The sequence below is a fragment of the Bombus terrestris genome, chromosome 7 (genome assembly GCF_910591885.1).
Source record: "Bombus terrestris chromosome 7, iyBomTerr1.2, whole genome shotgun sequence".
Taxonomy (NCBI): Eukaryota; Metazoa; Arthropoda; class Insecta; order Hymenoptera; family Apidae; genus Bombus; species Bombus terrestris.
In genome coordinates, this window is record NC_063275.1 from 20,121,670 (window position 1) to 20,137,579 (window position 15,910).

General features: G+C 35.7%; 2 protein-coding genes across 2 annotated transcripts in view; both read left to right on the top strand.

Moving 5' to 3' along the window:
• The window catches only part of LOC100648363, a 101,732-nt gene that overhangs the window by 44,444 nt on the left and 41,378 nt on the right, over positions 1-15,910 (top strand). The window lies entirely within an intron of this gene.
• On the top strand, positions 365-14,134 carry LOC100650135. Its single transcript, XM_048407376.1, has 2 exons — positions 365-463; positions 7,397-14,134. Exon 2 carries the CDS (start codon positions 7,398-7,400, stop codon positions 8,268-8,270), a length of 873 nt encoding a protein of 290 aa, XP_048263333.1. The 5' UTR covers positions 365-463; position 7,397; the 3' UTR covers positions 8,271-14,134.

Genomic DNA, 15,910 nt, shown 5'->3' on the forward strand with positions numbered 1-15,910 from the left:
GTATTTGAACACTTACAGAAATCTCTTATGAATATTGTATGTTGAATGAATATTGTATGCTTCACGAACATGAACACTTTGGAAACATCTTATAAATATGCATATGTACGATGACTGACGAAAGTATGACTTCCTATGAACATTTCGAAATTTTATCATTTCTGTAACGACACGACTGTCTTGATTATTGTTCAACCATTCGCGGAGAGACGCATTCGCCGTAGATCGCGTCATTAGATTAGCGACGTGTAAGCAGTAAGTTAAACTGATGAGTGAAGAACGGAAAAGACTTAAGAACGGAAAAGTAGTCAATTGTTCTGCGGATGAAGATCGAGTGAAGTTCGGTGACGATATTCTGGCAGAGGAAAAAATTGGTGGGTGTGTCTAACGCACGGAACAATAAGATTTATTCGTGGAAATTTTGCCTAGGAAAGTGAAGGCAACGGTCATTGGCTAAGAAAAGGTTGGTAAATCAGGAAGAGTCCTAGCCGTCCCTGAGAGAAAATTGCTAGCAGGAGACATTGTATATGCGGAAAATCAAATTTCCTGTACCTTTCCAGACCATACATTTCTAAAGAATACTTTAACTAGAAAGATACTTGTCTAGTTTGAGTCTCCTTAAAAATGCCAAGATTTATGGTGGATCCTTAAGATTGTTTTTTTTCTTTTTTGTTTTTTTGTTTATTAGAATATTTACAATCAATTCTCGTTGAGAATTTTCAGTAACTTAATTTGGCGTGATACAATGACATGGATTATAATAGTTTTATATTGTTGGTTCTAGTAGAAACTAAGGATTTAATCTAGAGGATATTTTCTTTTTAGTCTGCGGATCTGGTCCGTCGTGTCCAGTAGTTGGGCGACTAATGGGTTGTGGTGGTTGTTGACTCTTGTGTTATATCTGCTTCTGGACTTGTGTATTTCATCTTTGACTGTAGGTATCTTGAGGTCACGGTGGATTGTTTCGTTGGTAACATACCAGGGTGCATTTAATAGAGATCTTAGCGTTTTCGATTGGAAGCGTTGGAGTATTTCAATGTTGGAATTACTTGCTGTTCCCCATAGTTGGATTCCGTAGGTCCAGACTGGTTTTATTACGGCCTTATAGAGCGTAATTTTGTTCTGCGTGCTTAGGTTGGAGCGACGGCCAATGAGCCATATTGGCAACATTTGAAATGAATTTGAGAATGTATGTAAAAGTTACACGACATGTACTGAAAGGTATATATCTAATAAAAAGTTGATAGCAACATAGATAGCCATCGTAATAAATGTTGAAGACAACGTGAACTTTTGTTCCACTAGATATCGAGGCTTGTTAATGTAATGGACAACTGACACGCTAAATATTTTATACTAAATATCCTGTAGTTCCTATGTACATTTTCAAATCTGATGCAAACTGTAGCAATATGATTCTGATAATCGGGTCTCGTTACATGTGTTAATGAAATTTCATAAAGTTTCGTACAACGCACGCAACGTGTTCATAAAAACTTTTTGTAATAACTGTCCGAGTTTTTTCGCGAGTCACTGTAAGACCGAAATGAACGAGGTGGGTTGTTTCCTGTTGAGTCAGCTAGATTTTACACGATTTTATAGAGCTTTCTAAAAAGGAACTCTGCCACCCAATATTTGCTGCCAAATTTGCATAGAAGTTGGAATTCGTGAAATGAACAAATATTCGACGCGTTCGTAGAAAGAACGAATTCGTTGGAAATTGGAAGCATTGGGGGAAATTACAAGTATTCACGATACAGTACCATTGAATTCAGGCATGTATATATGCTCCTGAATGGATTAAAAACACATTGAAGCAGTAGGTCAAAATATACGGCTGTCGATGAAACTGCTAGATTACGAGTATGTTTCTTTAAAAACGAAAAGTGATTCTCGTTTACGAGCGAGTCACGATAAAGTTTGAAGGAAAGGAATAAAAAGAATATGCGGCGTAGTATATCTTCCGATAAGATCATGCCGTGGTCTTTTTATTAGACTTTGAAAATATGTAATTGTATAACTTGAATTGTATTTTTAAATTATCGTTACTTGATCTTCGTTCCATTTTGTGTAAAGTGTAAAGTGATTATTACACTGTGAATATTCGTGCAAAAATATATAAAATGTCTAAGATATAGTACTTTTTACGATATTCAGTCTTTTGTATTTACCGAGATATTGATTCGCATAAATCATTATAAGATATTATATGGCAGTATAAAGCATCTAAAAGAACTTTAACTAATATTGTGCGTAGGGAAACAAATGAACAGTTTCGTGGACCGTTGAGTTGTGTAAATCAGCTTACTGCTAGTTTCATAAAATAATATTTTGCATTTATTATTTAAAAAAAATTCATTATATTTTTTAAGTCATGCAAACGTATCATAGCAAAGAATAATGTTATCTAATAATGAAATTAAATGGATGATACTTTTAAAATTTGGAACACGTAACTAAATTCGAGTTCTGAAAATCCTGACTTCCATAACAATGATTTTTATTATATAGTATATCATATTAGTAAAAATTCCTTCAGATATCGTTCTTGGAACGTAAAATGAGAAATCTACCTGGCAGAATACCTTCGCACATCATTGTAGAGCTATGAAAATTTTCCGATGTAGTTCTGTTATATTGGATCGTCGAAATAACAAGTTTCTTTAGAAAGCATAACGCGAATACAGCAACAAAAAGAAATGTAAGATTCAATTCCATTTCTCTTCTAATAAATAAGAAAATAAGGAATTGATAAGAAAATTCCTATGGGAAATGCATTTTTACGATAATATCTGACGAAAGGAAAAATATCAAATTTTTAACTTACAATCACGATTATTACATATATAGAGCGAAATTCTCAACGAATGTTGAATAATTACAGCATATAATTATTATTTACTATACTATATAATCTCTAGAGTTTTTATTACGCAATTTTTCTACCATACTTGTAATTTATAAAAGAAGTTTATGCGAATTATCAAGAATGGAACTTTTTACAATTAAAGTAGTATGCTTCGTTTAACTTAAGAAAAAAAAAACTATAAAAGGATATAAAGGAATTAATACATTAAAAAAAGTTAATGTTCATGTAAATTACATGTGAAATATTTATACGTATATGTATCAACATTCTGGAAGATTGTAAAGTTGTTAGGAGAGTTTCATCTTATTTATAGCATCTATGGGAATATCGTTCTTCTACCTTGTACCTCCAGTGATTATATAGAGCGTGAGTCACGCAACACATTACGAGTAAATATCTTCGTAACTACTTCAGAAATTGTAACAAATGTTGTTACTGACTACTGGATATTGCTTCCTACAAGTTATGTAATTCTTCTATATCGTTCTTCTATAACGTAAGAGTTTTCAAAGGAAACATCCAAGATAGAATTATTTTTAAATTCGTATATGTACCAATTCCCCAAATAAATTTTTATAATTTCTAAATTTTCGAAACAATTCTCAAGATAATAGAATACGCCAAATAAATTTTTATAATTTCTAAATATTCGAAACAATTCTCAAAATAACAGAATATTCCATAATTAAAAACTGAGTGAAAAGCAAAAAAAAAAAAAAACATAAAATGAGAGTGCTTATATTCAGTGTATGATAGAAACTTTTTTTTACATAATTTCGAATAAGAATTTTTAACGTTAATGAAGATTGTATGTTCAGAGAAGATTTTTTAATATTTTCGTTTAAAATTTAGAGAGTTCAGAGTATTCCTTCAGACATCCTTGTCTTTGCGTGGGAATTTTTACTCGCTTCAATAAATTCTCTGTGTAAGAAAAACGTATTATAAAATTACGATTTTTACGAGCAGCAACACTGTAAATAGCGTCATTGTAAATCGCAAAAAACACAGACTGAATCTTAAGTTACTTGTTCAAATACGTATGTTTGTGTTTCATAAATTAGAATCAAATAATACATTAAATCGAAAATAAAATACGTGACATACGCAGGGATATATTTTCTTTTTTTTTTTTTACTGAAGGAACGGCTCAACTGTAAAAATTTCTGAAACAACAAGAAACATGAACATAAAAGTTTGCTTTTACTGTTGCCACGTTTGCTATACGTCCGCTATACCTATTTTATTATACTTGCAGCACGTTCAAAATTGTAAAGACTATGACATTGAGAAGTTACTACAAAAGTTTTAAGACACCAAAGTTCTTTCTATCTACGACGATACAATGAAGTCGCACGGAAAGGTGCGCAAACAGTGACAGTGAAACGAAGGTTATTTCGAAATCATCACATTTTTATTACGTCCATCACAGTAAAATTTTATATTTGCGCTGCAAACACACGATGCACTTTTATGCCGATAAACTAAAATATGCTCATATCATTTTAAAGAATATTCAATTTTTGTACGAGAATTTGAATATTCTTATAACTATCGTAAATTTTAAAAGCTAATAGATCGTGACAGATGAAGCATAAAGTTAAATACGCAGCGACGTGACATTTTGGTACTTACATACGCACATAAAGACTCACGTCACATTTTATTCGTCTTCTAGCTCTTAAATTTCCTTAACGACTGGCATTTACATTTCGAATCAATTCTGGATGATATTCCATATTCTTATCACGTGGCATACGATGTGTAATGTTTTCTCTCAGAAAAGTAGAATGTTACTTGTACAAGGATACGAGAGGAAATAAATAAAATGAAAACGTTAATGCAGAAAACATTTAATCTGCATTTTCTTAAATCTCATTTTTATACTTGAGACGCTGTTGATCTTTTGAAAAATTAATTTGCCAAATGCAATTTATTCTGTACTGACAGACACACGTATATTACTGGAACGGTCGAGAGCAAACACGATGTTCGCGTTATTTTCATTCCACAGAGTAGTTTTATATTTTATATCTGGAAATTTTATTATACGCACATTATTTGTATCATGTCTTTACTTTATCGGATTCTAATAAATTTTCGTCGCATTAATTAAATTACGCAGTTTTACTTTGATTAAAAAGGAAAGATACGGTGAAATACGGTTTCATTTTTCGAACTTAACTTTTTCATACCACTTCACTGGAGAAATTAACCGCAGGAACTGTCCTATCCAGCTCTTTTTTAAATGTACCGTTTTCGCCTGTAACAGCAAGCGTAATAATGATATTACGACGAAAAGGAACGTCAGAAACGTTTTTAACCTTTCTTCAACTTAATTTCCCCTAAAGTAATATTCAATATATCAAATTATTCTACACACAGACACACATTTATCCTCGTTTCACGGTAATTTCTTTACCGTGATTTCGCGGAGGGAACAATTTTTTACGAGATTCTTGGAAATATAATTTATGACTTGTATTTTAATCGTGATCGTAAAAAAATATTTAATTTGGAATGTTTAATACAGGTTTTTCTACTGAAATCAACGCCAAGTTATATTTACATCATTATTATAAAAATATTAATTTGGATATCAAATATACACGATATTAATGTTTATCTGTAAATGGAATAAGTGAAAAAGTATTAATTTATGTTATGGATTTTAAATGTTTGGGGTATAAAACGTTTGAAAATAAAAAGAAATTATTTTTGTATCGTGGAATAATATATCGATCTTCTTGAAGTAATATATTAGTTGTGCATGATGATTCCTATTTAAAATTAAATTTCAAATATCTTAATACATTACTTATCTTACATTACAAATATCTTAATACATTATAAAATCACTTTTACTCGATCCTTTAAGGAATTTCTATTAATTTATTCATGAAACACCGAATCTACTTTGCTTCGATACTTTTTATTCTACTGTGGTGCACTTTGGTAACTTCTTTACTCGATTAAAAGCGTGATAATTTATATAAATAATGTAACAGTATGCTAAAACATCTACGCTTTTGCTTGATGAGAGAAGAGAAACTTGCCAAGAAAACTTGATTTACGTTCATACGTGTAACATTATTTTCTCGTAATTCACGTAGCAAATACATCGATTCGAAGTTAGTCCGTGGCGACTTTTCTCGATTTGTATTTGTCAGCCGGACATTAGTCTGTAAATTGGTCAGCTTCCGGAACACATATCGAACCGGAAGTCGAGTACACGTCAACGAGAGAAAATCGTACGCCAGAACCGAACTAATTAGAAATTCTAACTAGACGACATCGGTAAATTGGAGCGGCAACTTTCGCACCACTTTATTTACGCAAAATATGCGAAACGAATAACATCCTTCCAATGAATATTCGTTGTAATGTAAAACATGGAATTTTAATATTAATTAAAATGTTTAACAACGATTGTGATTGGATCTCGTGCAAGCTATCCATTGTAATGCTTATACGTAGGCACGAGCAACGGAAGAAAAAAGGAAATGAGGTGTAACAGAATAATTAAAAGTTCCACACAATGGAGCCTCTGACCTACACTTTCTGGTTTTGCGAGTTTTAACAAAGAGAAAAAAATATTCCGTGTAAGAACTGAAGACACCGAAGTAATCTTTTATCTTTGCTTGCACTAAAAAGAAGGACTGTAGCAGCTTCAAATTAAGAAGATATTCATCTCATCTCCTTTTTTCCATGTCGCCGACCATCACGCCGTTGAAGGATCGAGCAGAGACGTGCAAGAAGAGATTTTTACAGGTTCAACGACAGCGGCAGAAACATTTTGGTAATTCATTTATTGCGAACAAACGTGGCGAATTTAACGCGGCGATTCTATCGCAGTGCATCCTGTGAACCCTGTGAGCGAACCTTGTACAGCCTTTAGAGTTGCGAACGTATCTAAGCGATCGATAAAACCCGAAAACGCGTAAAAGTCCACGGAGACGAGCATCGTCGTTGGCAAACTAGAAGCACGATAAATTCCCTCGAGTACGAGCAACGTATGCGCTTCGAGAAACAGGAATCGACATCGTTTCTTGGCTTCAATAGATCGTCGACTGTATTATCGCCTCGTTATACGATTATTTCACGTCAGGAAGATCCTCTGCTTTTGTAAAAACAGCATTACACCCGGGCGTGCGAGTCCAGTGCATGTGATCGAACGCATAGAAAGAACGTACACGTAGAGAAACTAGAAATTAGCGAGCAACCAACGATCCTTAGCGCTTCAAGTTCTAACGAACCCCATCTTCAAGATCGCATTGTACAAATTAGCGATGCTCGTCTCGGCGTATCGGCAGATTTGCCTAATTAACAATTCAATTAGAAATTCGATCTTTCGAAGAAAATCGATTGGAAATTCGAATAGAAGAAAAGAACGAGCAAAAGACACGGTAACACTCGTAGTCAAAGAAATAGAGAGAAAGAGAGAGAGAGAGAGAGAGAGAGAGGGGGAGAGAGAGAGAATGAGAGTTGTAGAGGATTGACTGAGCAAGGGTTGTCTTTCCGGTGTTGCAGGATGCACGCGGTTGGATTGCACTCGGCGCTGGCCATCAAGCGTCAGAGAAAACGCCGGGACGAGCAGCGTCGTGCCCGCGAGCGTCGTTATAGCGCGCAATCGGGCGAGAGCGGCCTGACGTCGCCCAGGGCTTCGACCGGTTCCTTGGATCAACAACCGAAACACCATAAAACCGGACATCCGAATCGTTCTGCCGGCCAGGGTATGTTGGATTCGAAGGTGGTCACGTCGGTGGGAATGCTTCACATCGGCGTGGTCTTCCTGGTGTTCGGTGCTTTTCTTCTCATGAGTGGCCTGTTGCCGGGAGATCTCGCCCAATGGGGAACCAAAGCGTCTGGAGGCTGGTGGAACGAGCTGGTAGCCATAGGTCTGTTCGCTATCATAGTCGGCATGTTCCTCATCATTTTGAACAAGGTGATCGCGAAGAAGGAAGAAAACGATCTGGAAGAGTACGTGCAAAGGCAATTAACCAGGTCCAAGTCGGGACACAGACTGGAGAGAGACGCGGAAACCGGAGGATTGACTACCAGGCAAGCCAGAAGAGCGAGGCAACTGCAACAACAGGCAGCTACCGCTGCAGCTATAGAAACGGAGAACGAGAAAGAGTCTAGTTCTCCACCAAGAAGTCCTCCGCCTGCTTATTCGCCGCCACCGACGCTCAACGGGGATCACCAGACTGCTCAGTCCGCCCTATATCTCGAACAGATCACCGAAGAGGAGGTTATCAGTGACCGCGTAGAAACGTCGACCACTAACAGCTTGAGTCCCGGTTCACCGAGCGAGACCAGGGAATTATTGCAGAATCCTCGCCATTCGAAGCAAAACGGCAACCCTCAACAGGTTCATCGGCCGCTTTACGTGTCCAAGATTTAAATTACGAGGGAAAGTTTGGAGCCCGTTCTGGCTTGAAGTTTGTACGATCGCGAGGATCTCATATATATCGGGAACAAACTTGAGTAGACGGTTTCTGCGACGGCGACGATGATGACAACGGGACGGCGATTTTACATTTTGGTATCGCGAAAGCTTCGAACGTGTTTCGATCAAATGGGTAACATCTTGGAAAGCGTAGTTTATCGATGGAATTTGTAAATGGTTTTGAAATTCGGGGAAAGGGAAGAAAGAGTATTTAGAAACGAGAAATTGAATCGTCCAATTAAGAGATTTTCTGTGGAATTAATCATCGATTACGATGAACTAAGATACACGAGCCAATACCGATAGTCTGTTTATCGAAGTTATCGAGATTTCGTCTATTTCTTGTAGCAGCCGTTTAAATTTAAATATCTCACTACTGTCTTACAGCTGATTCGATTCTTCCCGTAAGCTATCAGTAACGAGGGATTTTTCTTCCAAAATAAAGATCTCGTCGTTAAACGTTCGCATAACCTGACCAATGGGACCAAGGTTTCGTGCGTGACATCAATTTTCTTTGAACCACCTAAACAAAACGCAACACTATCATTCATCAAATACGATAAGAGATTATCAAAATACGATTCGTCAATGAAAACATTCCCGAAACAAAATTCATTGTTCGACACGTCGAGCGTTTAACAATTCCATTAATCGAACTCTACGGTTCAACCTTGCGGATGCTGAATGAGGGCAATCGACCGTAAAACAAGCAACTAATCGAAAGCATCTCAATCGAACTACTAGTCGACGAAAGTGTAATCTACATAGTCGAAAATGCAATTTCCCGTGCGCTAATTTCGATTCGAATACAGCCGCCTCTATCTCCTTGAAAGTTTCGTATTCTCGAGGAATCGAGTTTCACAGAGCGTATTCACCGAGCATTCCACTTGGCGCCGAACGCGATTCTGCATCGAGCAATTTCCCGTCAGGAAGTCCAGCGGGAACCGATACCGGCTCGTGTCTACAGGGGCAACGTGTCTCTTTGTGTATACGCTTCGGTTGTTACAAGGAAAGGGAAATTTAACAAAATACAGAGAGAGAAAGAGAGAGAGAGAGAGAGGAGAGAGAGAGAGAGAGAGAGGGAAGAAGAAATCCTTCCTAGCGAACACTCGGTAGGAAATCAATTTCCTCAACGAATTACAGCGGTGGTGAGATTGTTATTCGTGGCATTGTCGCTGCTTGTAGAAAGTGATCGAGATCTCGATAGTTTCAGCTCAGACTGTGAGCTGAGAAAGTTAAGTTTCCCCTGTTACGGTGCGAAAGATGCAACGACACGTGTACAGTTTTTGAATAGTTTCCTTATAGTCGTTCAGACCTGCTGCGTTCTTTGCATTATTTTAGATTCGAATTTAGATCGAGTAAAAAAAAAAAAAAAAGAAATGATTACTGGTACGCACGATGTCTCGTTTTAACTTAACGTTGAACATCTTCGTGAAATATGGCAAATCTTTTTTATTTGATCAATGAGAACAAGAAATATAGAAATTGGGGAATCGCAGCAGGGTTAAGAATGAAAGTTTTTATGACACTTTAGGGTTAATCGTGTGGTTAATCGTTAACCTCTGGAGGGATACTGGCACATATTTATGTATTTAGCTTTCTTCTTTACCAAGGTATCGATCCAAAAGACAGTTCAAGTATGAAGAATGTACGCGTACAAAAGGTAAGGACAAAGAATAAGGAATGTCGCAAAAGAACTTTATTACGAAAATTAAGTTTGAATATCTTGGTATACCTCTCGAAACAAACCTCAACGAATTGAACTATATTCGTAATAAAATTCGTAGTATCGTGAAAAAGTAATTATTTTATATCAAGTTAAATACTACAGAATACTGGGAGAAAGTAAGAAATGTTCAATTCTGTTATTGTCGAAACAAAAATCCGCCAATTTTACTAATATTTAAATACTTTGTGTTACGCATGACGCTTTATTATTTAGCGATATGCAAACATGCAAACTTGCAAACTTTCCGTTTTCAATTAATACACCAAGTCCCCAACGAATATTTCTGTAATTCTAATTGCGGTTGCTAGCGACTATTAGTCGACAATAAATAAATAAATAACAATAATAATTTCTGTAATTCTCCGCGTTCTAAGAAAACTTGTAAGTGCCAGTTGCCGTCAACAAAATACGCCATATCACCTTGAAATCGTTTGAAATGGACACTTCTTATTCTTCTTTATCCTTGTCTTTCGTACGTGAACAATATTACCAATTTAAAAATTATTACATTATTTCTCTTCAAGAAGAATAACAGTATAGAGAGTAATTATCCTTCATCGACTTCTAATATCAGCAAATTCATTCCTGAGGAGGTTAACTCGCTTAATGACCTCGACTTTTCTCGATGATGAACATACGGAAGAGCAAAAGGGACGATCCGAAAGTTTGCGGTAGGAACCACGCAAGCAAGAAAGCTATTCGTCCATCGAAGCTTCTGGTCAGAGTTGCGATTTCTCTCTTTTCGAAGGAAAGTTCGGAGAGGTCGCGGAAGTTCTCGATAGAACCGATTTAATCTTCGTTAAGTATGAGGAAGTAAGTAAGAGCGAAGAATCGATCGAGTTGTTAGATTTTCCAAGTTCTTGCGTGGTACTGCCGAGGATGTGGAAGGAAATATTTTCGAGGCTGTTCGTGGCAGGCTTTGAATCGTGACATATTATCGAGGATATGACTGGATTTATGTCTTGCGTGCGATGGAGGTCCTCGTGGTGTACGTGTGAGGCGAAGAGTATGCGAAGAGTACCATGGAGAAATACCGTTTTCCATGGAGAAAGACGTATTGGTTCTCCATTGAAAGAGGAAGTCGAATAATCAGATTGCGTTTCATAACCATAAAACCACATAGACTTTCGATTATTACAAGCTGTGTTACATACATTCTTATATGTTAACGCTATACGGAACGAAATATGATACTTTAAAATTTTACCATTATCGGATGACATATTTGTGGTCCTTTGGATTTTGATCGTGTTTGTTCCGAGGTTTCGTTTTGGACAGAGCTGAGACTGAAGTTAAGATGCCACTGGATATTTGTATGGTCGCGGTGTACAAAAATATGACACGTTTGAAATCGCATTGAAAGACAATTTGTCTTTTCCAACATTGAAATTTCATTTGGAAATCATAAAAAAGGCAGAAAATTAGTTTAATCTTGTTTCGTAAGCAAACTGCAAATGTTCATACAAATTCACTTTTTTTCTGAATATTATCAAAGAAATAGAACGTGAACAAAGATACACATCATTTTTACTTTATTAAGGATACCGTTGAACATTATGTGCATTCTTGTACACTTCTGAATCTGCCATAAATGCATGAACAGGGATATAGAACCGACGTAACAGGATATCCTGGTACACGAAAATTGAATTCAAGATACGATAAAATAAAATTTTATCGATAAGTTTTATGAGTTCGTCCGTCCGATTTTTTACATATTTTTAAATAGATCTTGTCACTGTGTATCTCGTAGCTCTATAAAAATTGAAAATTTTACGGTGGTCTTATAGTTATGAGACGCAGCTTATAGAAAGGAAAGGATGGAATATCGCCAAACGCGAAGATATAAAACTATGCACTCAAGGACCAAGATATAATTAATTCGAAATGGTTGAGATAGACAATTTTAAAGAGGATCTCGAAAAAGACGAAGAGGGAATAGAAAAATGACGGGCGGGAAAGATGATACCGCATGATGGCTGATATGTTTCTTCGGCCGCGGGATATCAGTAATTAAATTCATCGATTAATCATCTATATCCGAAAAAAAATTCAATTTAATAGACGTGTAAGAAACTATACAGAGGTTTTCGACGCCAACATACTCATATTATACTTTAATATTTAAATTGTAAGTAAAAACGGACCCGAGATCGGGACTACGCGTCTTTAGAGAGTACGATTTGTCGAAAACGAATGTCCTTTAACGTTTAAGCATGTCGTTCCCGATATCGATGGTCTGATATCAGTCATTGTATATGCAAAATCGTTCGCGTTCTAATCTAATTTCACGATTTATTCGGTCTGACGAGGGAGTAATAGGATTATTAAAAAATCATTTCGGTTTCGTGCGCGTATAACATTTATCGACAAAATCAATAAATAAGTGTATCATCCTGCCATTCGTTTTATTAGGTAAGTCGTCACGTAGCAAATTTCGTTTTGAGGCGAACGGTATCAACAAGTCTGTAACTTGTTTCATGTGAAAAAGTAAGAACTATTTCGAATCGATGCATATCTCTTCTATTTTTTCTTTTTTTTTTTTTTTTTTCGTCATTGTATTATCGTTATTATCAGGGTACCATTGCACAATGATTTATTAACTCAGTAATATTAACAAATTGAAGAGTCACGAGTTTCTCTTCCATCATTTTATAATTTTCTGTGAAATAATATGATCAAATAACATGTAATTTGTACAATTTGCGTGAACAATTTCGTTGATTAATTATTACATTTGTTTCTGTGGTATAAGAAAATTTATTACAGTCGATAACTCATGACTTATAAGATTTCATTAATTTCAATCGTGCAAGAGGTTTTGTATAACCGAGTAATATAATTTTTAAATTTCATTTATATTTAATAGGAATTTTTCATCACGCATAATTTTCATCGCATAATTAATTATTCTCCTTATCTCGTATTTCATTCCTTGAAGTATTTTTCATACGTGCAATAAATCTCCTCCGTAATATCCTCCATTTTCGCAAACTTATACGAAATATCATGTTTTTTTCCCGAAAGATTCATTAAATCTACAACACAGTATGAAATATGTATTCAATCACGTCTGCGTGCACAAAACAATTATATAATCGTTGAACGTGTCTCCTTTCTTTTTTGCCACATCTGACTCATGTAATCACTTAGCTAATCGATTTGGTCGGTAAAAATAGCGATATTTAATAGAGAATCGACGCGATGAAACAATCCGCTGCTCTCCGATCACGAGTTCGCGTTATTTTCATCCCTTAAACATTACATTCCGATTTTGCATTCGATATAACTAAACATTCCATTCAAAGTACTTACGAGTAGTCACTTATAGCCTTAATTCTTCGAGTTGAATTCACGGTTTTTCGTGAAAGAATGGTCGAATTAGTAAGAAGTTTAGGTAGAACATTTAGTCGAGAGAGGATACTTCATTGTAGAAAGTGTCACGAATCTTAACCATTTTTTGACTATAGTCGAGGTGTAAACTAAAAGTATAAAGTTAAGGTCGTAAATGTAACAGATTACGAAGCATTTCATTACATTTTCTATTACGTTCCAAAATTTGTTCAAGAGGAAACTTAGCGTTCTGTATGACGATTGAGAGAGAACAAAATTCGCGAAAGAAAATTGTAACGTTTCTACTTTTCCACACGTTATAGTTTAGTCCAGAGATATCGATCGTTTAGGGTAATTCAATCGCTCCATCCATTATGTTAATCAGCTGTTCGTCTCTTTTTAACACCTCGAAAGGCTCTAACGGTAAGAATGGAACAAATATTATTCTACGAAGTGATATAGACAGAGAGTATGATATTTAACAAATTCGAGGCCGCTGATTATACATTGCGTGACCCGTGGTATTCGTCCAAGTTGTAAAACGATGAAAAGCAGACAAAAAATTTATTACGGAAGATAAAATGGTCTCGAATGATATATCACGTGAAGTCTGCTTTTAAACTGGGAGCGTTCCAATCTTTTAAAAGTCACTTACTTACATTTTTTATATACCAATTAATATTCCATTCTCTATAAGAGGAGGTAATAAAGTATTTGTATGTGAAAATGGTTACATTAAAAGACGTTCTACTTTCAACACGGCATCTAGAATATAAAATAAATGTTCGAGTTTGTATTAGGTCGTCCGAAAAGTTTCTTTCGTTTTATGAGGAAATAGTGGATGTACAACATTTTCCGTTTTGTGTTATTTTATCGAATTACGTATGATCTATTTTATTTTATCAGAATAAAGATTACAACGTTCGACAGATTAGGTTTCACGTTTGTATAAAGATGCGTCGCTGTAAAATACGTGTCTGTAAAAGAAAAACACTTTTCGGACAACCTAATACTTCCCATTTCCTTTAATGCTCTTCGAATTCTTCAAAATCGTATTTTGCAATATAAAATTTGCTAAGAAATTAATATCAGTATTCAACTTGTCGAAAGAATAGAACTGTACTATATTATTTTACAATGTTGCGGTGAATTTTCTAAATGATTTTTTCAGTTTTCTGTTAATAAAATGTTTCGAAATTGCCAATTTACGTGTCACACAGCTACGATACGATAATTGAAAACATCCATTTTCTTCACCACGCGTATCTTCATTTGGGAAAAGGATTCCCTGGTATACGTATACAACGTATAAATAAATCGCAAGCTATAGTTATCGCGAAGACACAAATAAACTTCCTACCTTGTTAACCGTTATCTTGATATATCGTATATTCGCAGTCGCAATTTCTGAAGCACTGTACACGATAACACTAAATATAAAGGAATGTAACAATTATGACTAATGCTATGAAACATTCCAACTACAACAATCAAATTCTTTTTTTACTTAATTACACTGACATTTTATAGTTTGACAAAGCGCTATGCAAGAATGTTACGTGTTTGTTATATCACGAGATATGTACAAATGTATTAACAAATACCAAAATTATATCTGTAAGTGGAAATTATGGCAGACTTAAGGCGAAAGACGAGTGACCCACGATCAGAGTCATTGGCATTTAGGATAACGTACAGTTATTCGAATCAACTACGCTTCTAAACCATAAAAATTCCACCTTGAACATTGAACAGAATGATCGATCTTGCTGTATATCACGAGACGCTGTTAGTCTTTGTAACAACGGAAGTATGAGAATATACCGCGTGCTCAAAGTTGAGCAAGAAAAAGCATCAGGAACGAGAAAATAATCGAAACAACCTTATGGAAAGATACTGTATAGCAGGATCTCGATCTCGAATTCGTTAATATACCATCGAAGGAAAAATTGGGACGCGTAACGATAAGAAAGTATGTATTATCTGTGATGTGTTTGCAATCTAGTTGAGGCACATAGTGCGGCCGTGAAATGGGTGTGGTGTCTGACGTGGCGCAAGAAATAACCCTGGACGATCGAAATGTCGAGGGGCGATGGTTAAACTTGAAAACTGCGTCGAGATTCGTGCACTGAATTTCGTATCTTTGTATTTCGTTCAATGACGTCGTCGTAATCTCGACGTTAGTTAGATTTACGCTGCGTGTATCAAGTGCCGCTTTTCTCTCATAAGCGTATTCAATCTCGAGATTTTCGAACCCATGAACGTTAACATTTAACTATAATTAGTCGAGACAGCTGCAAAAATCTTTTCCGGCGTCCTAATTTATCGATAGGGGGGCGTCCATTGTCCAGTGACTGATAGCGCAGTACATATTAAGGATAGTCTGTAATTTTAATATGCTATATTCCATTTTGTAATAACTTGGGTATTTAATTACATATGCTAGCTTTAGACGGCGAGATTTTCGAAAACGACCCGATAAGCGATGTCCATTTACATACGTGTGATTGATATCGTAATTATGCTATAACGG